The sequence below is a fragment of the Galleria mellonella genome, unplaced genomic scaffold, assembly GCF_026898425.1.
Source record: "Galleria mellonella isolate WM207_F2 unplaced genomic scaffold, CSIRO_AGI_GalMel_v1 utg63, whole genome shotgun sequence".
NCBI lineage: Eukaryota > Metazoa > Arthropoda > Insecta > Lepidoptera > Pyralidae > Galleria > Galleria mellonella.
Genome location: NW_026442130.1, coordinates 11,733,646 through 11,757,136, shown reverse-complemented (window position 1 = coordinate 11,757,136; position 23,491 = coordinate 11,733,646). Strand labels below are relative to the sequence as shown.

At 32.2% G+C, this 23,491-nt stretch overlaps 3 protein-coding genes across 11 annotated transcripts in view; 2 read left to right on the top strand and 1 right to left on the bottom strand.

Moving 5' to 3' along the window:
- Positions 1-23,491, top strand: part of LOC113521605 (transient receptor potential cation channel trpm) — a 315,620-nt gene that overhangs the window by 76,067 nt on the left and 216,062 nt on the right. The window lies entirely within an intron of this gene.
- LOC113521607 (acetylcholinesterase-like) lies at positions 602-21,838 on the bottom strand. Of its 2 annotated transcripts, none has more exons than XM_026907191.3 (3): positions 21,567-21,838; positions 10,913-12,138; positions 602-5,164 (listed from the first exon to the last, which is right to left on the bottom strand). In XM_026907191.3, exons 1-3 carry the CDS (start codon positions 21,756-21,758, stop codon positions 4,906-4,908), a joined length of 1,677 nt encoding a protein of 558 aa, XP_026762992.3. In that variant the 5' UTR covers positions 21,759-21,838; the 3' UTR covers positions 602-4,905. The 2 variants fall into 2 exon arrangements, with proteins under 2 accessions (XP_026762992.3, XP_026762993.2); XM_026907192.3 differs by lacking the exon at positions 21,567-21,838 and adding an exon at positions 15,804-16,028.
- On the top strand, positions 5,702-10,259 carry LOC128201784 (uncharacterized). The gene is made up of 2 exons (XM_052899724.1): positions 5,702-7,240; positions 7,765-10,259. Exon 2 carries the CDS (start codon positions 8,235-8,237, stop codon positions 9,639-9,641), a length of 1,407 nt encoding a protein of 468 aa, XP_052755684.1. The 5' UTR covers positions 5,702-7,240; positions 7,765-8,234; the 3' UTR covers positions 9,642-10,259.

Below are 23,491 nucleotides of genomic sequence, written 5' to 3'. Positions count from 1 at the left end.
TCTATTATATACTGCTCTATGGTACTGCTCATGTCTATAGGTGACGGTTGTCACTTTGCATCAGGTGGGTCGTCAGCTTGTTTGCCATTCTAAATTATATAAAAAAAATGTTCAACCCACATGGTACGTGCATACCAAATTTCATAGCAAGTAATTAGTTAAGTGGTTAAGGCGTTAAGAAGTAATAAATTAACAAACTCGTTCTAACATCCTATTAATATTATAAATGTGAAAATTTGTATATATAGATAAATTCATGGATGGATGTTTGTAACTCTTTCACGTAAAAACTACTAAACGGATTTGAATTAAATTTGGCACACGGATAGGTCATATATTAACTTATCACATAGCATACTCTATGCACTATTTTATGTAGGCGAAGCAACAGTATACAGCTTGTTTTTTTATATTAGTAAGGATTTGTTTCATAAAACTAAGTTACATTATGAAATTAATTTTAAGTAGACTGGACAAATCTAGTTTCACCGCGTAAATTAATCCTTAAAAGCCCGATTTTTTTTAAATCAAATTAAAAAATATATAAGTGTACCCTTTACTGAGTTTACTAATCGGGAAAAATAGAAAAAAAAATCAAAACGATATTTTTATATATTTATTTTGAAAAAAAACATTTGGTATTATTTTTGATACTTTAGGCATTACGGTAATCAAAATATTAAAATTTATTTAACAATAAAACAATGCAAATCCCTGTATCAAATTCGAAACTTCGGCTATTTAAGGGTTAATTTCTATTTAATGTTTTTCTGAAAAAATGTTTTATTAGCTTCTGAGCATTATTATTGACAATGTTGCTGTTGTTTTTAATAGTTTGTTTAATTTTGTTTAATTTAGTATTGTCTAATTTTGTGTGTTGTTTACTTGTATTTTATTTTGTGCAAATTCTAGTGGCTACCAAATTACTATTTAACTATATAATTATGTATTATTTTAGCTGTTTCTTTGCCTTAAATAAATAAAATAAAATAAAAAATACTGTTTTATCTAGTTATAAGAATTAAGAAACAAAAAATTTTTTGTTTATGTATTACTTTTTGTTTTTCAGGTAAGTGACATATCATTGTTGGAATACCTATACCAGAGAATATTTATTGGGTAAGTTATTCTGTAATTGCTATGCTCGGAGTTGCTTTGATAGAATCCGAAAAGAGGATATCCGTAGAAGGACCAAAATAACCGACATAGGTCGAAGGATAAGCAAGCTGAAGTGGCAATGGGCTGGTCACGTAGCACGAAGAACCGATAACCGATGGGGAAGTAAGCTTCTAAAATGGCGACCCCATACGGGCAAACAGTGTAGGACAATTTCCCACTAGATAATGACTTCAAATGTATTGCAGGGAGTCAGTGGATACAGGTGGTCTAGGGCCGTTTCTTATAGCTATCTATGGGGAGGCCTATGTCCAACAGTGGATGGATAATGGGTGAAATGATGATGATGATGAAGTTATTGTAAAATGCATTCCTAATTGACAATTCGATGGCAAAATTAAATCACTAAATTATTTTTAGGCGCTTGAACCTTCAATATCAATGCTATTACTTTGGATGCGATACCGGATTTACTCTCACATCTAAAATATCTCATATTTCACTTTACACCTTATCATTATGTAATAAGGTAGAAAACGCCCAGACAGAACTGGAGATCGAGAGATCGGGATGGTATTTTCACGAGGATTTACGCATATAAATTTGTCCCTTAGGAGCCTATGACGTCTGTCAGAATCTCAATTCAGAGGAGTTACGGGAAAGGGCATCTTATTTTATGCTAAGCAGGGTATAAATTCGTCGACAGTACTGACATATCATTTTGGAGCATGTGTCACACAAGTTTGGACTTACTATTTGAAGTATAAGAACTATTTTTACTTACGGAAAATTGTGTAATATATAGATGGGAATAGTTGTATGGGGATTGCATGACTTAAATAACACTAGCTTCCACCATGACAAAGTCTAACAACCTTTATGTGTAAATTCAGTCCAAAATTAAGATCGTTCATACATAAAACTCTTTTGTTTTTAAAATTCTTTACTATATAAATAACTAGCTGTTGCCTGCGACTTCGTCCGCGTCAATTTCTATTATTATAATAAGGATTAATATTATGTTGATAAAACTCTTTGGCAAATAATTGGCAATAATGCATTAATTTCGACCAAATTTGATTACCATAAAAAATGTTACAGTAAGTCAATGTTAAAAGATAGACATATACTGTCGCGGACTTTTTTTTAGATCATTTTAAGAGGAATAATTCTTTCATACATATAATTTTCGTATCTTGAACCATTTTCGCAGCGCACGCAACGGAAGCCCTCAAGAATTAATAATTTCCCCCGTTTTTGCAACGTTTTTCACCTGATACTTCGCTCCTATTGGTCGCAGCGTGATGTTATATAGCCTAAAGTCGTCCTCGATAAATGGACTATCCAACATGAGAAAAATATTTTAATTCGAACTAGTTGTTCCTGAGATTAGCGCATTCAAACAAACAAACAAACTTTTCAGCTTTATAATATTAGTATAGATAGAACTGCTCAGGGTTTGCTGGAAGAGAACTCTTACAGAGTTAAGCTCGCCTGTTGTACATCTTCATTTAATATAAATTATACTAGTATGTTTGTAATTTTTTGTGTACAATAAAGTATAAATGATAATAATTTCTTTATCAAATTCCAAATATTTAATATAAAAATAATAATAATAAACGGTAATAATTAATTATTAAAAACAACAACATACCACGTAATATAACATAATAATACATAATTAATAATGCTTTAGCTTATTGTTGTTATTTATTATAATTGCAATATTGCATTGTAATATACTGGATTGGTTTCAATTAAAAGGAGTAATTTCTTTAAACATACCTCTAAAATAAAAATTTCAATTTCATATTATATAATACATTAGCAAATTCTTATTCTAAGTACCAATATAAACTAAATTTACTAATATATTTAAGTCAAAATTGTTATACTCGTAAATTTAGTTTATAGTGATCTATAAAACAGTCATTTCGTGAAACTATCAAATTAAAATATTAGATTAAAAGATAGGTGTAATTAATCGACCTCATTATAATTTGTAATAATTAAATTTAATTAATCCATATTCAGTTTAATAACGTGATATTTAATTTAATTACATTAAACTAGATTTTATTTGGTTTAATTTAATTACATAATACAAAACGTACTTTGGTTGCTTTTAAAAATGGGATTACATAAATAATGCTCTCATTCACTCGATTCCTTAATTTGTCAGTCTCTTTATTGAAGAGCCCGCCCTGTGGTAGAGCGAAGCAGTTGCTCTAGACGCCACGTGATAGTGAGCGCCAAAAAGCTAAATGCGAAAAACAATTATAGGCGCAAAATTTAATTTGACACCATTTTAGAGGCTCTGGGGCAGTGTTGGTATTTGAAATAAAAAATAAATGTCCATTAGAAACCAAACTAACAATCAAGTCTTTCCTCTATAATTCTCCTATATCTCGAAGTAGAAATTCATGTGACATGACTAAAGTTTAGAGCAAAAGACAAAGACACCAGAGGGAGACTTTGTACAAAAGTAGTTTGCTTGGGTACCTCTGTCCCATTCGTGTTTCAACCGTAAAGCAGTTGTGTTTGCATGGCTGTGTTTCGGTTTGAAAGGTGGGATATGGCGTGAATTTACAGGGCGCAGAGGAATAACATCTGAGTCCTCAGGAATAGCAACGCATGGGGGGTATCATGGGCGAAACAGTATACTCTGTTATGTCCATGGTACTGCTCATGTCTATGGACGACGGTTTCCACTTTGCATTAGGTGGGCCGTCAGCTTGTTTGCCATTCTAAGTTATATAAAAAAAAATTCGCTTTAAACTGGTCAAGGGCTAGGGGCCGGCGCTACCTAATAATTATGAATATAGTTGGTAGTGGTATTGCATGACTTGAACGAGATTTGCAGATTATTAAAAATGTTATTAATATTTCAAAATCGATTTGAATAGTTAATACAAAGGAGTATTGTACACATCTATGCCTGTAACTACGTATAAACTGTCAGTTTACCTCATATTGGGTTTGCTGGAAGAAATCTCTTTTAGAGATAAACTCGCTCTTGTGCACTATTATGTTTAATTGTTATTCTGATATTACCTTTTTTATGTACAATAAAGAGTTATTTACTATACTCGTATAGTAGGATTAATCTATTAACTTAAAAGTCTCTTTAGGATGTTAAACTTAATTTGGCTCATTATAATAAAATGTTGTTTTAACTAGCTATACATTTTTGTGTTACGTCTTCCTTTTAAAGTTATAAAAGTACAAAATTAGTTGTATGTATGATAAAATTTATTTTATGAAACTTATTTTAATACGTCATGTGAAACTACTGTAGTGATTTACATTGTAATTGTTACAGTAATTTATATACTGGTGTCAAAGCTTTTTCGACAGAAGTTACACATTGTCATATTGTTTGCATGATTTTATTAAAAAATCTTATGGAATTGCTTTCGTTTTACGAATAATTAATTGATGGAATTAAATTAATTAAACTAAAATGAATTTCATTGTGTAAATATCATAATTTTTACATTATATCTATGTGTTTGGATGTAAACTATAAGATAAAATGTACCCTACATGTTAGCCCTGAGTTGTCGCCACATTAAATTTCATAAAAATATGTACAGCGATATATAACGTGTGTAGAAATACGTATGTTGTAGTTTTACTATCTTAAGTCTCTAAATAATACTTTGTCATTAATCTAATTAGATTAATATGTATTATAATACTTATCGTATAATAATATAATAAACATCTATCATTATTAAGTAACAACAGCATATTTAAATACAAAAAAAAATGAGTATAGAAAAGTTAAAAAATGGCAAGAATGGCTATACAAAACAGCAATGTAACTCCAGCGGCGAACTTGGGCGCAGAGGACACGCGACTCGGAGCCTTATAGTAACGGTCATATAGATCATTCCAGAACTCCATTCTCTGAGTATGGGGGTTCTTTTTCAATTCTTCTATGTGCGGCTGATTGTAGGCTCCACCGAAATAGTAGTAGTTCAAGTCTTCATTCTTGAGTGGTAGCCATTGTTGTCCAGGGAATGCGTTGGAGCTGGGTGTTCTGAAAATGAATGACAGCAGTTTTAGTTTTTATACTTATTTAGCCACGTGAATTAGTATTTTATTTTAATTTTATTTAGGAAACAAACAGTGCAATTCACTATAATATCTATTATGTTACAATAACTATATACTCGTCCAATAATGAATTTGTTAAAAGTCTGTTATCTAAAAAATAATATTGGACAACTTTTAATATATTCGAAAATAGATATTCGACCTATATGGATGATATCGAAATGGGTAATGACCTTTTTCCCGCCATCAATGTCAGGAGAACCCAATATATAAATATCGGAACGGTATCCATATTACCTATGCCTACAATTAACAGAAAAATTATGATAATAAGTGTTTAGTAACCAATAAAGTTTTCACTAATACCTATTATATATAGAGCACAAAGTTCGATATACAGCATTAAAAAAAAAATACTAAGATGCAAATATTGTCACATTGAATTCTTCATATTACCCTAATCAGCTTTTTATACATTGTAATCGAGTTACTAAATATACTAATATTACAGATGGGCAAAGCACCGGGTTTAAACCCGGTGCTTTGGTAAAAACCCAATAAACACCCATAAACTCCCATAATCACCCAAAAAAATAGGTTTTTACGTATTTTTTTGAAAATATGTAAGTAATACCAATAAATTATTTTTATAAATTGTATTGATCAATTCTACAATATTAAATAAAACGTTAACTAATAATATTTCAGGAAATTTTAAAAATCTATATATAATAAAATGAAAGTAATTAATTTTCAGTGTTTTCATGTTGCAGTTGATCAACATGTTGGCCTTTTGCTTCCTGTAGATACTTTAAAATTTCTTCATAACACCTCGTTCGCACACATGTCGCCGTATATATTTAAATTCTTGAGCCACTAACAGTCCGAAATACTCATTTCTTTTATCCTCTTCTCCATAAATTAAGCATTTAGAACAGTTTGTTTCTTCTTTCAGTAAATTTTCTTTTACTTTATCCTCGTTGTTTTTCTTTGTTGCGACGACGCTGGGTAAATCATCTGGACACTGGGTCTCACTATCGCCAAATATATTTGGAGATCGGCTTCGGCTACGGCTTGGCAGACATTTTTTTCTTTCTACAATTTTAAATTAAATTTATTAGAATAAATGCTTCGAACACACGCGATCTAAGTACCTTTTGTGTTTATTATACCTTACCTACCTAGGTATAAAAAGAGTACTTACGTAGATTTTCTTTTATTAACTGTTTTATACGAAGATCTTGATCTCTCAAATTAGCATCCATTTTACTTCCAGTGATTATCAACTAAATTAATAATCCACAAAGTATTAAATAACGTTTTTATGAAATATTTAGCACAAAAACAATACCCTTTAAATATCGATCGTCAGTAACTGTGGCTGACTTACCTATATTCTAGCAAGCAGGACTGCCAGATGTGAAGGGGAAATCCCCAATAAATTGTTGCATGTGACTGATGATGTGAGCATGTTCGTTTCATAATAAAAATGTTGCCAGGTAACCAAAAAGTCGTATGTTTTTGTGCGAATTACGATCATAATCTTTACGATCGTACATTAAAAAATAGACAAATAATAGTATGAGTACGATTTAAATCGTATATCTGTCAACCCTGCTAGCAAGACAGCGACAAAATCACGTTGCATAACAATGTAGCCCAAGCTTATATCTTATGAAATATACGGAAGAGATACGGACTTAGAAAAAACAGAAATGTTGTTCTTTGTGGAAGTCATTGATGAAATTCTATGTATTTTAGCCCGCAAACTTTCTTCAAACAAAAACAGCGCCATCTAGTATCGAGTTCTGTAATTATCTCTTTGTTTATGGATTTGAAGTAAGACCGCCACGCATGCAATACATTATGACTGGGGATTCCCCTATTCGTCGACGCTGAATATGAGGCGACGACAATCACTGTCAAACGTGTTCACTATTACTCTGACTCTGGTAACGTGACTTCCTGGTAACGTGTTAGGTAGGAAAAGCAGTAAAAAAGTGCATATTAAGGGAGCAGATTTGAAATAATATTTATACTTAACAAGAAATAATTAAAGGTAAGTGGATTTTTGAATGATACAATTATATCATGATCACTTAACAATTTTAACTTAAAATTAGATGTATTATTACAAGCTTTTATTTAGCTTGCGTTATGTAAATAAAAGTATGTAGGTATGTTCGTATGTTGATGCAATTATCCTCAATCCTCAACCGACTGGGATAAAATTTTCCATACACGTTTATTTTGGATGATAGTGCATAGTTAGCTGAGAGTCGTCATTGGATAATAATGGTGGATAACCTAAGATGTGTACTAGATATTTATTTTTAACATAATATGCGTAAGTACCTAATCGAATTAAAGAAGTTGCTGAGAAAAATACAGAACAATACGATAATAAACTAGCGTCTGCGTTTAATCCTCCGAGGAGATGTAATTTTACAAAGGTTTTTTGTATTTATTTTATTATTTTTTTAATAAATTTATTGTAAATAACAAGAAATAATCATTGTAAAAAAATAGGCACTCTATTGTTGAATTTTCGTCAGACCAACTAATCATCGTTCATTTTTTTAGGTTCAATGGGGAGACCTAAAGATTTACGCATATGGGAGCACTACCGTACTTTACCAAACAAGTCTGTTTCTTGCAAGCTTTGTAATAAGGTCTACAAATTCAGTAATGCTGCCAAAATGCTTCAACATCTTATCACTTGTCCAAAATCTCCAGAAACATTAAAAGACTCTATGAAACTTATAAAAGATAGCTCGTCCAAAACCAAAATGTCTGGACTGTCAGAGATAGAGACAAATGATTCTTTTATAAGCCCCTCGTCGTCTGCTAACACTACAATAAATGCTGAGTTTCAAGACACCGATGATCATATAAAAACAGAATTAGCGAGAGCTATATTTGTAACAGGGACGCCATTATCGATGGTGCAACATCCTTTATGAATACAATTTTTCGAAAAATTGCAACCAAAATTTAAAATACCTTCACGTAAAGCTTTAGCGACAAAATACTTAGATAAAATATATAGAGAAATGCGTTTTGAGTTAAATGAGGAACTAAATGCTTGTAGTTACTTACACCTTCAGTGCGATGGCTGGTCTAATTTAAGAAATGAAGGAATAATAAACTTTCTTATATCAAAACCTCAATCTGCATACGTTAAAAGTTTGAATACAGAAAGTAATCCTCACACTAGTGAATACCTTAGCCAAGAAGTTGAAAAAGTAATGAAAGTGTATGGAGCAAATAAGTTTCTTGTACTTATTGGCGATAACGCTAGAAATATACAAAAGGCATTCGAATTAACAAAACTCAAATATCCACATGTTGTTCCTCTCGGTTGCTGTGCACATATCCTTAACTTGTTGTGCCAAGATATTGTAAAGATACAAGAAGTAACTGTGTTTATTATGCAAGCCATAAATATAATAAAAACTGTTAAAAGGAGTCAACGATTAAGTTCCTTGTTGATAAAATCAAGGCAGGGTGAAGATTCTACACAAACACTAAAATTGCCTTGTGCTACAAGATGGGGAAGTCATGTTACTTCGTTAAAAAGTTTGAAAGCAAATAAGATAGCTTTGCAAATATTAACAGTTAGAGAAGATGTGGTAATTTCAAGAGATATTAAAGATTTAATTCTAAGTGATGATTTCTGGACGAAGACAGGGGAATGTATAAGTATTTTGGAACCAGTCACTGAAAGCATATTTTACTTAGAGAGCGACCAGAATCGTTTGCATCGCACATACATTACATTTAGAGATGTACAAGCTAAGATACGTTTTGCATTAAATGAGATTTCGACATTGAGCGAAGAAAGCAAACAGCAGATTCTAACATCAGTATCTTCAAGATGCAATATGGCAATGAGGCCAATACATTTTGCAGCATATATTCTAGACCCCAGGACTCTAGGAGTCGAACTTACTCAAGAGGAAGAACTTAAGGGTATGGAGTTTATCTACAATTTAAGCCAACACTTAAGTTTGTCAAATGTAATGGCAGATTTGGCGTGTTATAAAGCTAAAGAAAACTTTTGGGCCAGAGGATTTGTATGGAGCTCATTAGATAGCATTGAGCCCCTAATATGGTGGAAAGGTATTTGTGGTTCCACTGAGTTAAGCAAAGTAGCGATTCGTATTCTATCAGCTCCCTGTACTTCGGCAGCCACTGAGCGTTCCTTTAGTATCCAAGGCTACATACATAATAACAAAAGAAATCGACTTACAACTGAAAGAACTGAAAAAATTTCATTCATTTGTTATAACTGGAATCTTAAACATAAAGCTGAATGCGAGGACATTCAGTTTAATGAAGAAAATACCTTAGAAGCTTTCATTGAGCAAGTAAATGAACATAACAGTTTAGACGAAATAGAGCCTATCGAACCTATACAATTCATCGCTTGTAATAACTCTGAATCTGACAGTGATTGACTGTAGTTTTACATTTTACTTTCATCTCTTTCTTAATAAACTCAAAATCAAATTAAAAGTTTTTTATTCTGTAGGCTGCATAATAATATTGTCTATGTCCAGTATAGTGGACGTCTTGCGGCTGAGATGACGATGATGAAGTACAAAATCATAAACACCCAAAAATTTGGGTGTTTATGGGGTTTAAACCCAATAAACCCAAAACACCCGGTTTTTACCCACCAGACTTTAAACCCACCCAGGTGGATTGCCCATCTCTAACTAATATTATAAATATAGGGGAAATTAAGATTTTTTTTGGAAGGTGGTGAAAAAATGACTAAAATAAGTTAGATGAATGTATTGTGAACATTCATACGAAAACACAGTTGATTAGTCGACCACGATAAACTAGGTATAGGAGGCAAAAATAGCATTTCTAATTGTAAACACACACGTACTGGTGACTAGCTTTTTGCTTGCAACGTCGTAGGCGTGGATTTCAGAAATAGGTAAATCAATGTAATATACCACTTCCACATAGCGTGTTAAGATGAAACATATACTAGATTTTAAGTTAGACATTCAGGTAACACAATCAAATTCAATTTGGACAGTAGATTTTCTTGATGCCGGAACTGTCTGTATGTTTATACAGACAAACAGACAAAAATTCTAAATTAATTTTAATTGTATTAAAGTATAGTAAATATATGGGTTTTTTTTCGAAGTACTACATACATTATATTTAGAAATTATTTGAATTTACGAACGCCCAATCGCGTCCATGTTAGTGTAGAATTATATAATACGGTGTTTTGCAAAACAGAAAAATGCGAGATTTAGTCATCATCATTAGCGTACCGTACAAAAGGAACAAATACCGTTGATTGCAAAAACTATGCATTTTGTTAAAATCGATTTAGAATTGGCGTAACATAGACATAAAAAATTCAGAGGAATTGACATTATCCTTCATTTGGAAGTGATTTAAAAATAAAGAGGAACATGAAATCATTAGCATAGCATTTTTCAAGAAAAGCAACTCAATTTTTTTTTTCAAAAGATATTTAGTTGAAGAAGACAAACAATTTTTTATTGATTTAATAGCTGAACGTGCTATGTTACCATGGAGAGACATTTTTTTATAATCTTTCGACATACGTTTCTTTATTTTAAAAATATTCAATTTTACTGATAAAATGCTCTTTCAAAAAAGTATCTTAATGGTTTTGATTTCATGTCCTATATAATTACGAAAATAAACAACAAAATTTTATATAATGACTTACCCTGTTCGTGCAAACGTTACAAAGTGTTTGACAAGCGAGGCCATCGCTTTCGCTCCCTCTTCACTCATATTGATATCAAACAAATATTCCAGGATGCCTCCGTGCTTCACACCATTTAATGGTACAGCTGGATAAGGCCAGTTTTCATTTGTTGAACCTCTGTAAGCGAATTCTAATAAACGAACCTCAGCCTTCGAGGTCGCAGCTCTTGCCTGTACACCTTTTATGACGGATATACGAACTGCGGTGTCTCCGTGAAAGTCTAGGTAATCTTCAACATCAATGCTTGTGGTGTTTCGAAAATAGAATTTACGTATAGAATCCACCGCGTTCGTCCTATTCTCTTCTGAGCCAAATTCTAAATCAGCTTGAATAAACTGACTTAGGTTCGCTTCCATTTTGGGACGCCAATCATTTAATACGTTCGCTCTTATCGTTCCCTCTCTGTCAGTGTAAGCAGCCAAATAAGGGACATGGCTGTAATTACCAGACTTCAGTATGTTTACAGGGGCATCGTGCAAAAAAGTGCTATTTAGTGTGGAATCCTCTACACAAGGGGCAAATAGAACAGTATTGTTTGTGAATTCAACGTTAAGCGTATGTAATAGTACGTCCAATTGAACGGTTTTCAATAACTCTGCCAAATCCGTTAGTGGTTTTCCAGAGTAAGCAAGTTTCGCTGCTACAATTTCGGCAGAACCGATTGGGTCGTAAGATATAGCCCAGGGTGCCAATGCTGATCCACTAAGAGCAATTACTTTATGTATTAATCCTTGTGACAGTGGTGATAAAGTTAGCAAATCTGCTATTGCAGCTCCAGAGCCGTGTCCGAGAAGTACAACGTTATTTGGATCTCCTCCGAAATTGGCTATATTTTCCTTAATCCACTGGAGTCCTAATACGACGTCTTTAAGGCCAGCATTTCCAGGTGCTCCCGGTACACCGAGACATAAAAATCCGAAAATGGATACGCGGTAGTTTAATGATACTACAACGGTATCTTCCATGACCAATTGCCTGAAGGAGTATGTCATTCTGGATGACAAATATCCTTCGCCTTCAAGCCAAACTAAAACAGGTTTACCAGCGGTTTCATTTTTTGTGAAGACATCCAGTGCTAAACAATCTTCGATACCTACATCTGGTCCATTGATAGATGGTTGTAAACAGTCGACTTTGTGAATTGCATCATATAAGCCAGGATACGGAGGTGCAGGTTTAGGGGCCTGTAATGAAAAACAATGCTTAATTAGATATTTTTTTACTCGTATAATGGTGACAAGCAAAATACAGCTCATGGTAGACGATTACCTAGCTAAACTATGGACGCATGCAACACCAACACGTGCACGTTTCTGATTTTTAAGAAACCAATTTACGCCCTTTCTAAAGTATTTCATGCTATACCTTTTACAATATATATGATCATTAATTAACTAATATGTAAAAGTTACTGAGATTAAGCAAAGTATGTGCCTACAGGTCTATTGCTCATTAACAAAAAACGGCTTCAAGTCTAAACGCGAAATGTTTTTAGTTATATTATAGTAATTTGTTTTGTAGATGGCCAATGTTGTAAAATTTGTAAATATTGTGTAACATATAGATAAGCTGTTTTTTTTTTGCTCTAGAAATCTATAGCCAAAAATATTAATGACATTCATTTTGGGTTCATTATCACGACGTTATCTGCTAGATAACACTTGGTATCTTATATTTTTAAATTAGGTATTACAAAAGTTATTATTATTATTTTATACAACTTAGAATGGCAAATAAGCTGACGGCCCACCTGATGGAAAGTGGTAACGGTCGCCTATAGACATGAGCATTATTCAGTAGCATTTCAAGTAATGTAAAGAGCATAATATTTATAAGAGTATTATATAATGTTGTGAATTTTCACTATGACACCTCAATATATATATATATATATATATATATATATATATATATATATATATATATATATATATATATATATATATATATATATATATGAGGTGTCATAGTGAAAATTCACAACATTATATAATACTCTTATAAATATTATGCTCTTTACATTACTTGAAATGCTACTGAATAATGCTCATATATATATATATATATATATATATATATATATATATATATATATTGAGGTATTACCAATATAATATTAAATTGTATGTTATCACATTAGTTATCATACCTATATTGATACCATACGATAATTGTATATATCTATCCCGGGATATTTGTTTTTTTTTTTTTTTGGTAAAAATGGCTATCAGAATACATTGGCCGAATACCAATGAAGGATGATTGGCGAGGATGATTCAGTCCAGTTAGCCTATCATAAGGTATTCGCTATGAATTATCCAAGATGGTTTCCGGGAGGTACCGCGAGAAGGTCGACCTAATAGAGTTTATTGCTAGCGATAGTGATAGCGGTCCTCATTAGTAACAATTATCCCCATCCCTGCCCATGGGGAGTTAGGCACATATATTATTATTGTTATTGAGAAACGGATTTCTTCAGGTAGGAAAACCTGTGACACTGCAACCTTTCCATATTTTGTGCTCGCCCTTTCTTTAAAATTCGCTGCTTATTTCTATCAGTGATAGAAATTTTAAGGTGCTCTTTGTAGCGATGTTTTTATTTTCTCATGACATAAAGTGTATTTTATTCATTTATTTACACTTTATTTATGTATGAGTGGGCTAAAGCCATAAATTAGGTGCTGCGGCGTTTCTTTCTCATTGTGACAAAATCTGCAAACACTTGCATAAAATTATAGCATAAACCTAGTGGGGCCATATGCTTACTAAGTTAGCAGTGTCCAGTAAGAGTCCTTGTTAATAGATACATATTGTTTTTGCTCAAGAAAGGTAATTTCTTCGATATTAATTGTAATTTTGATTTAATTTCGTATGAGTCAAGTGCGAATAATGCTGCTTAACTATCCATATAACACAAACCAACCATACTAATAGGTACATATAACATTCTACATACAAATAGTATTTTTTTTGATGGGTGAATATGGAATGGTAACCCCACCTGCGCTACCGGGCTACGCTGGCGGAGCACCAATGAAGGGTGATTGATGAGAATGAAAACAGGCCAGTTAGCCTATCATGATGAATTCATCAGGAATTAACCATGATAGTGTCCAGGGAAACCACGAGGAGGTCGATCTAGTTGGATAAATTGATAGCAATGGGATTTTTAGTCTCCATTACTAACAATCCCTATTGCCCCTACAAATCGTATTACGTCATGTAAATGATTGAGAGGTTAGTCCCGTGCAAAATTTATAAGTCAAAATTAACAACTAACCCAAAGTTATTTGGGCATAAATATATATTGAGTTTTAGCTAATAACTTACCTTCTGTTTGTTTTGTGTGTAACAGTTATTATTGGAAACTTGATTGGCTATTGGCTTTTACCTATGACTTCAACGAAGTAGCAGGCGAAAAACTACAGTCAATAAATACCTATCCAGATAGGTTTTCAACTAGACTACCTTGCCAATGTGACTGTGATAAAATTGAGGAAAAATATTTAATAAAAAATCTATTTAATCACAATATGCAATAATATACATAAAGGTAAAAAATTTGTTTGACGTCACTGCCAACTGGTAGGGCATCTAGGAGACGCTACATTTCCACGTTGAATGGCTATGGATATGTGTTGACCAAAGAATAGGCAACCCACGGACTCAGAGTCTCGACTCCAAATAACTTCTTTCTCTCCTTTTCAATATTTTTACAATAACCAGAAATTATTTAATTACATATTTTTGCATATTATGATTATTATATAATCAAATCTTAACTGATAAACATATACTACCATGTTTATATTAAATTTATATTACGAATTATATGTAACATTGTCGATGTGTCAAAAAATAAATATTATATATAAATTTAGGTACATAGCTACCCACCTATATGATCTGACCGGTTTCGGCGTAGGTAATCAAAACGTTATCAAAGGTATGTCGTGTGTACACATAAGTCGTATGTTGTGTTAACTTGTATGAAAGTAATGTAGTACAAGTGTTTTTTTTTATACAACTTAGAATGGCAAACAAGCTGACGGCCCACCTGATGGAAAGTGTAACGAACGCCTATAGACATGAGCAGTACCATGGACAGAACAGTACACACACATACTGTTTCGCCCATGATACCCCCCATGCGTTGCCATTCCTGAGGACTCAGATGTTACTCCTCTGTACCCTGTAAATTCACGCCATATCCCACCCTTCAAACCGAAACACAGCCATGCAAACACAACTGCTTCACGGTAGAAACACGAATGGGACAGAGGTACCCAAGCAATCGACTTTTGTACAAAGTCTCTCTCCTCTCATAAAGATGAATATAAAAATTAATTATTATATTTAAAAAGCAATAACTAAATACAGTGGATTCTTAACACTGTCATACTAAAATATGACATCATACTAGGTGTATTATTATGTTTTAAGATAAGATTAGTAAACTGATAATATTCCAACGATGATATCTGTGCGCTACACCGAGTTAACTGTTAATATAAAGGAATAAATTTGCCATGTGGTCCCGGCATAGAATGGCCCACCTATTTCTTTCTTGTAGCATTCGTAAGAAGCAACTAAGAGAACCTAAAGATCGCATGGGCAGTAATGTCTCTCTAAAAACATCACCAATAGCTTAACTGCGGTTACCAGTCTGCCTGTCAAGCACGGCAACTGCCTGTCAAGAGTTGCCAGAACCCCATGATGGGAAAGTCTATGTTTAGTTGGCTAATGGCTTTCACCAAAGTCGCAATAAATGAAAAAAGAAGTCTATGTTTAGAAGTGAACAGTTTACGTCTGATATAATAATAAATAAATAATAAAGAATAAAACATACCATGAACTTATTTTCCACACTCACAGATCCATATTTCAAGCCATAAAAATGGAAATAATCCCCATCGTTGGCTTTAGATCCTTGCACTAAACCTTGTGTTGTGTTCACAATCAACGCTTGCGCAGAAGCGGCAAAAATGGTCGATAACAAAATTAAACTATACATAGTTAGGTGAGTCACTCCAAGGCGACACGTCTGGTAGCGCCAATGTTAGGTTAAATACTAAGTGTAGTTAAACAGTGATGATTTCTCTGTTCTGGTCTGTGACTAACTTCAGAAAAATACCTGTCACACACGCAGCTATAATAATGCATATATATACAGTACAAGCCGTGCTGGATTCGCGCGGTTTTTTTTTTTTTTAATAAAAAGCAACCAATGTCTGCTTTTTATATCGAATTACTTTTTTTTTCTTTCTGTTGTGGCGTTCACCCCGATATTAGGGTATTTTGCCAAGAACAAAACGGGGAAACGACAGTAGTAATAAAAATATCTAACACAAACGAATTTAGAAAGGATAAGGATTAGGTCTAGGATATTTATAGGATATGAAGGATATACTTGTACATAAGAGAATATACTTATAAATATATAGGAAAAGCAATTGATGCAACTATAAATGTATTCATGTAATATAACTAAATCTTAATATTGTTATCATATATATATATATATATATATATATATATGATGATAGCATTTTATAGATAATAGGATCATTGGAAGAAAGTAGAGTAAGAATAGAAGTTGAGAATGGAACACGGATGGATCGGAGATGATTAAAAAGGGAGCTGTGGTCAAATTTAGAACATGAGGAAAAATATATGATTCAAGTCCGCCACATCAGCACCGCAATTACACGACGAACCAAAGTTCGTCATGTAATTGCGTATTATATATGATAAGATAGGTATTGTACAAATACAATACCAAGCTTGTATAAATGAGAAGGTGTGCATACGTGACCTAGACGCATATGAGTTAACATAGTAGTTGCGGTCTTTCCAAGCTTTAATTTACAAAACCCTGGTTTGAAAGGAATATTGGGTTGTATATGGCGATAAAATCTTCCTTTTATTGTACTTGTTTTTTCCCAATATTCCTTCCAGGCATACCTTAAATATATTTTTGGAAGACAAGCTAGGTCACTACAGTAATTATGATACGGATACATATCACCACAAGTTACAGCTTCTTGCAATAAAGTCAGCTTTGTCATTGCCGCTAATACCACTGTGTCCTGGTAACCAGGCAAAAAAAACGGAATACCCTCTTAACATACAAAGATAAAGACTGTCTTATGACACAAATAATGGGATAAACTGGTTTTGATTTAAACGGATATTTGGCTAGAGCTTGCAAAGAGCTCATAGAGTCGGTGAAAACTATTGCCTTATGTAATTTCATTAAAAGTATATATTCTACAGCTTTTAAAATACCATAACATTCCTCGGTAAAAACTGAAGATTCCGGTGGAAGTTTAATTTTTTGAACGATATTAAATTGTGAATGAAACACACCCACACCTACACAACCGCTATTGTCTGGTTTTGATGCATCAGAAAAGATGTAGTGCCAATCATTCCATTCAATGTCAGTTATAAACATAAATTTGGCATTCAATTCTGAATCATTTTTTGATAACCCAAAATCATATTTAATGTTTGGAGTTAAAACTAAAGATTGATATGAGCATTTATAAATGGGAAAACAGGACGATATAATAGTGGGAGATTCTATGGATTTATTTTGATAACTTATGATAGCAAGGCACCTAAGAATATTGAGGTTACGCACACATTTCGTGGAAATATAATTACAGTGGGACAGACCTGTTAATTTATTATCTAGCACAATACCTAAAAAATTAATTTCAGTCTTTATAGGAATGTATGAGTTATCATAAAACACCTTAATTTGTTGCGGTGATCTCATTCTTGTAAACAAAACTACACTATTCTTGGTTACAGAAAGATTAAGACCTTTTGCATCTAACCACGTTTTTAACAAATCTTAATAGATTTAATATGCCACCACTACGGGAATAAACCTAACACGTACCTATTAACTGCCGGATGACCATGAAATTAACGTCTGTCGATTCGAAAAAAAACCATTCCATTGTAATAAATACGAAACTTTGATACGATGTATAGATATTTGTTACTCTTTCACGCAAAAACTACTAAATGAAAGGTACAGAGTAGGTTTTATCTTAACTATAGCATATAAAGTACTTTATGTATTGATTAATGCGATCGGAACCGCGGGATACAACTTTATAGACTAATATATTTATTTATACTTTTGCACACATTAAAATATGTGTACAGATATGAGTAAAATATGCGGACTTAGTTAATGCCTGATGGCATTCTCTAGCCAGTCTACACTTACGCTCAACAGAGAGACTAAATGGTAGTGCAATGGGCTTATAAAATCAATTTGTAAATGAAATAAATATTTTGTTAGATAATAACAAGTAATTGTTAACGACTACCATAGAATCTATTTAATTAGATAGTTCTTCTTCTTTTTTATACCACTGAGGTGGCCAACAAGCATACGCCCCACCTAATGGTAAGCGGTTACCATAGCCTATGAACGCCTGCAATACCAGAGGTATTACGCGCGCGTTGCCGACCCTGAAGAAACCTCTTTACCCCCCTTTTGAAAAACCCCATGCTGTAGTCTCTTGGGAAAAACTCTTCTTTAAAGTAACAGCACAATAATTCTGCTATGTACCTAACATTGAACAATATTTGCCACTATATCTGTGGTCGACGATGTAATTAAAAACTGTAAATCATATGGTGGCCTCTTTTCCTCTTATGTAAATATAATTAGTAAAAAGAGGACGAAAGATACACTATCACTTGCTATTTTTCTCAATTCATAGCTGGTTCGTGAATCCAGTCCAGGTTGTCTGTAAGAGGTTACTTTTAGCGATAAGACCGCCTTTTGTATATGCACATTCTGTATAAATATTCTCTACTGTGCGAAATAAAGATTTCATTATTATTATTATTAGTGAAATAAATTAAATTTGAAATGAAAATTTATTTATAGATTTATCTTAAAATATATATAATTAATAAAAAATAAAAACTGAAAAAAAAATATTATAATACGAAAAGAAAAGTGTAAAGTACATAATTATAATATTTAAATAATTACTTTGTTACTGTATCAGTCGTTAACTGTCCACTGCTGAACAATAGTCCTCTCTATAAGGGAGGTTTTGCCAGTGGTTGCCACGCTTGGCAGGGGGGTTGGCAACCGCAGTTTGGCCTTTAGAGATGTTATAAAAGGAACGCTGCTGCCCATCCCTCTACCATAAGCTCCCTTAGTCATCTCTTACGACCTATGTCGGGATCTACACGACTACTTACTACTAAATAATTACTTTATTTATTTCAGCCACTGTCCACTGCTGGACATAAGCTTTTTATAGATGTTTTAAGAGGAACGCTGCCCTAATAATAAAATAATTACTGAAATTTAATTAAACAGCTATCAGCAACATGATATTCTGTCACATTTCGCTTCAAAATAAAAAATAAATAAGATTTAAATTTGCATTCTCATTTTAAGAAATTACTACTTGATGTTACGTGATTGTTAACACTTTCCATCAGGTGGGCCGTTAGCTTGTTTGTCATTCTAAGTTGTATAAAAAAGAAATGTTTCTATAACATGGTTACCCAATTTTTCTGAATTTACCATGGTTCGAATTAATGCATCAACTCATTAAATTCTATTTCAAAAATGAGTGTGGTGTACTTTCGTAAATTATATTTCCCTATACATATATTTAATACCATACCATTACATATATTTATATATATATATATATATATATATATATATATATATATATATATATATATATATATATATATATATATATATATATGTATTAGTGTATATTATAAGTAAAGTTTATGTATTATATGTGCATTTCTTATGTATCGTTTATTGGCTAAATGTGTTACTGTAATTGTCACATATTTTTCACCACATCTGCCCTTCATACGCTTTCTGTTTTTACCTGATGGTTAGCTGGTAGAGTATGTCATATAGCATTAAACTTGTCATTTGTACAAAGTTATATTGTGCAAAAAAGAATAAATAAAATAATTGACGTAATGTTATAATAGTTAGGTAATATAGTTATATAATGTACCTAGGCTGTAAAATCTAACTTGTAATACCAATGAGTTTGCATGCTTTAAACTATAAAGCGAATATTTGTACTTTACAATAAAATCAAGATCTGTAAAAGCAATGTTCTAGCAAATAAATGTCTATAAAGATAAAAACGACCTATATCTATAGATAGTTGATATTAAAAATTAAAATATATATATATATATATATATATATATATATATATATATATATATATATATATATATTATCATATTAAAATTCGCGATAATGGATCACGTGTTCTGTGCCCGAGTTTTATCACAAGTTTTTCAATAACTTGAAAAATTACAAATATCCACAGTAAATTTTTATAACTGTTTTTTATAGGTACGTTACAAATTAATACTAAATTCAAAAAGTGGGAAAGAGGGGGGTAACTATTAAAACTCTCGATGAATACAAACAATAATTTAATTTCTCTTATTAAATTATTTCATTATTTATACAAAAACAGAATAACATGATTAAAAACATAAAGATGATTTAAAATATACACGAGACTAGCTTTTCGGAAATATTTAACATTTTATACTTTCCTACAAAACAATATATAAGACCTGAGAGTTTAAAAACATGAAACAAATAATGCAGAATATATGTATATGTGTATAATATATATATATATATATATATATATATATATATATATATATATATATATATATATATATATATATATATATATATATATAATAGTAATTACATAAAAAAATATATAATATAGTAAAACATAAAAACTAACAAATAAAATTAAAAAATGTGTAAGAACTTCGATAAAATTCGAAAAATATTTTTGGACGATGTTTTGTCGTTATTTTGCATAGTAATACGGCCCTAGATCAAATACGATTGAAGCGCCATAATTATAATAGTATTTAAATTATTTGGTAGTGAAGTAATATTATCGAATACCTATTCACTTGTACAAACTTGTATTTACTTGTATTAAGTCGCATATGCACTTGTATTAATTATTAATCATTACAATGAATGACGTAGTACCTACTTCTTATTTTTGTTACTTATCCTTATTACCTTTGTAATATAATATTATATTATATTGTATTATTGCAATTAGTCTCTTAGATTATATAGATTTGTATGAAGACACTCTGTCTTCATATTACAACATCATATTATTACAACCAGATCGACCTCCACGCGGTTAACCTTGGAAACCGTCGTTGTTAATTTTTGTGAAATTCGTCATAATGGGCCAACAGACCTGTTTTCATCCACATCTATCATCTTTCACTGGTGGTATTTCGCGTCTAAGGTTTAAGGTTCTTTAATGTTATTTCTACATTTATTTTCCACTATTATTTATCTGTATTTATTATGAAAAGTGTATAAAAAGTATACATGTTATTTATATATTAAATAAAAGGTGAATAGGATGGATGGATGTTACTCTTTCACGCAAAAACTACTGAACGGATTTAAGTGAAATTTATTAGATTATATTCAAACTGAACACATAAAATACTTTATGTACTAATACACACGAGCAAAGCCGCAAATTACAGCTAGTGAAAAATAAATTACACATACCAAAAATCTATTTTCCTTTGCAGTGGTTTCGCCATATCTCAAACCGTAGAAAGCATAATAATCTCCATTTTCATTTAGAAATCCTTTGACTGCACCTTGGGTAGTGTTCACTATCAAATTTTGTGCACTAGATCCTAATACTTGTATTAGCACAAAGAGAAAAGCACAACTTACACCAGTCATGATTAGCATATGTACTGAACACGCACGCCAATGATACTGTTATCACTTATTAATACGTTTATACCCTTGCGCGCGCGCACACGCATCGAATACTACTAAAATATATGCGACAGCTGACAGCTTGCTTCGAGCAAGCTGATGTCATCGGCCATTTCTACCATATAGTGACTAATTCACTAATTTTTTACTGGTCTTCAGGTATTCCATCTTTATATAATTTTACCCGAGGACTTCGTTCGCAGGACCGGGATATGTTTATCGACCGGGATAAAAAGTAACCGTCTCCATCCTATATAATACGAAATATTAATGGAGTATATTTATTATTATTACTACAATATTTCTAATATGCAATTTACTTTAATGCTTTTTTTTGTAAAATGTAAAATGGTCGATCATCACAGACATGATGTAATTTTTTTTAAATGACTAATAACTTGTGTGTGTGTGTGCGTGCGTGCGTGCGTGCGTGCGTGCGTGCGTGCGGGCGGGCGGGCGGGCGGGCGGCCAGGCGTGCGTGCGTGCGTGCGTGCGTGCGTGCGTGCGTGCGTGCGGCCGTGCGTGCGTGCGTGCGTGCGTGCGTGCGTGCGTGCGTGCGTGCGTGTGTGTGTGTGTTTTTTGTATTAAGTGGTCCTTTAAGTGGTGCAGTAAATGAATGAATAAATATTTGGAAAAAAAAATTGTGACCTTGACACAAACGAGCAGAGGTTACACAGTGTAGGGAATGTAGAAGGAAAACACAATTTATTAACAGAGAATGTAGGGAGTCTAGTCTCCCGCGTTTATACAAATCTTAGGAACACAATATACATATATAAAGAGAATAGTACGTGTCGCCTACACACAGTTTGATTTATATATTTATAATCGACACAAATATATAAATATTATATATTTGTGTCGATTTAAGACATAAACTTTTCTAAATTGGGTAAAGTCTGGGTGTTCCATTTTGTGTTTCCAAATGTGCCCTGCCTGGCTCCATGTAGCATAAGGCCAAGCTTGAGGACTAGGAGATGGGTGTAATTGTACAGCGTTTACTATCATTTATTTATTTATTTAAATTTCAATGCACAGTTTTATAATATAAATAAATGCACATATGGCGGACTTAACACCTAATGGTAACTCTACCAGTTAACCATGAGACAAGCAGAAAATTTAGTATTATTTATTCTCGATTATGACAGACTAGCTTTTACCTGCGACTTCGTTTATGAAATTTGTTATACACACATATACATAGGATTTTGGCCAATTTTTATCCCGCACAGTAAACATGTCACGATCTAGCTGTTTTAAATTAAATAGTATTATGTTCTTATATTTTGTTACCAGGACTCATTTCGTCAGTTATCTATATTATTTTTAGATTTCTAGGTATCTATTTGTATTTCTTATTTTATCATAAAATTACATATTTTTAGACATTACGTACCTGTTCACTTTAGATGTAATAATTGCATGGCAACATTCTCGATAATTCATAAAAACATTTATTCTTGTATGTGGCAATTAATAATTTTGATTGGAGGTAGTAAGATAAAAAAAAGTTGTTGGTGTCTGCTCTTAAAATATAGAAACAGAACAGTTTTGTCGTTGTCGCTCATAAAGTATTTAATAAGTATAACATTTAATTTCACAATCGTGAGACTTTAGTTTTTGAATTTAATATTTTTGTTTTATAAAAAGAACTACGCAATAGATAATTTCTAGTGTCGTTCTTAAATATTTAAAAGGAT

Coding starts and splice junctions, on each gene's coding strand:
- LOC128201784 (XM_052899724.1), top strand. CDS start 8,235: ATGCGTTTTGAGTTAAATGAGGAACTAAATGCTTGTAGTTACTTACAC.
- LOC113521607 (XM_026907191.3), bottom strand. CDS start 21,758: ATGCTAATCATGACTGGTGTAAGTTGTGCTTTTCTCTTTGTGCTAATA. Junction 12,139..21,566: donor CAAAGGAAAATAGATTTTTG/GTATGTGTAATT, acceptor TTTTCATTACAG/GCCCCTAAACCTGCACCTCC. Junction 5,165..10,912: donor GTAACGTTTGCACGAACAGG/GTAAGTCATTAT, acceptor ATTCATTTTCAG/AACACCCAGCTCCAACGCAT.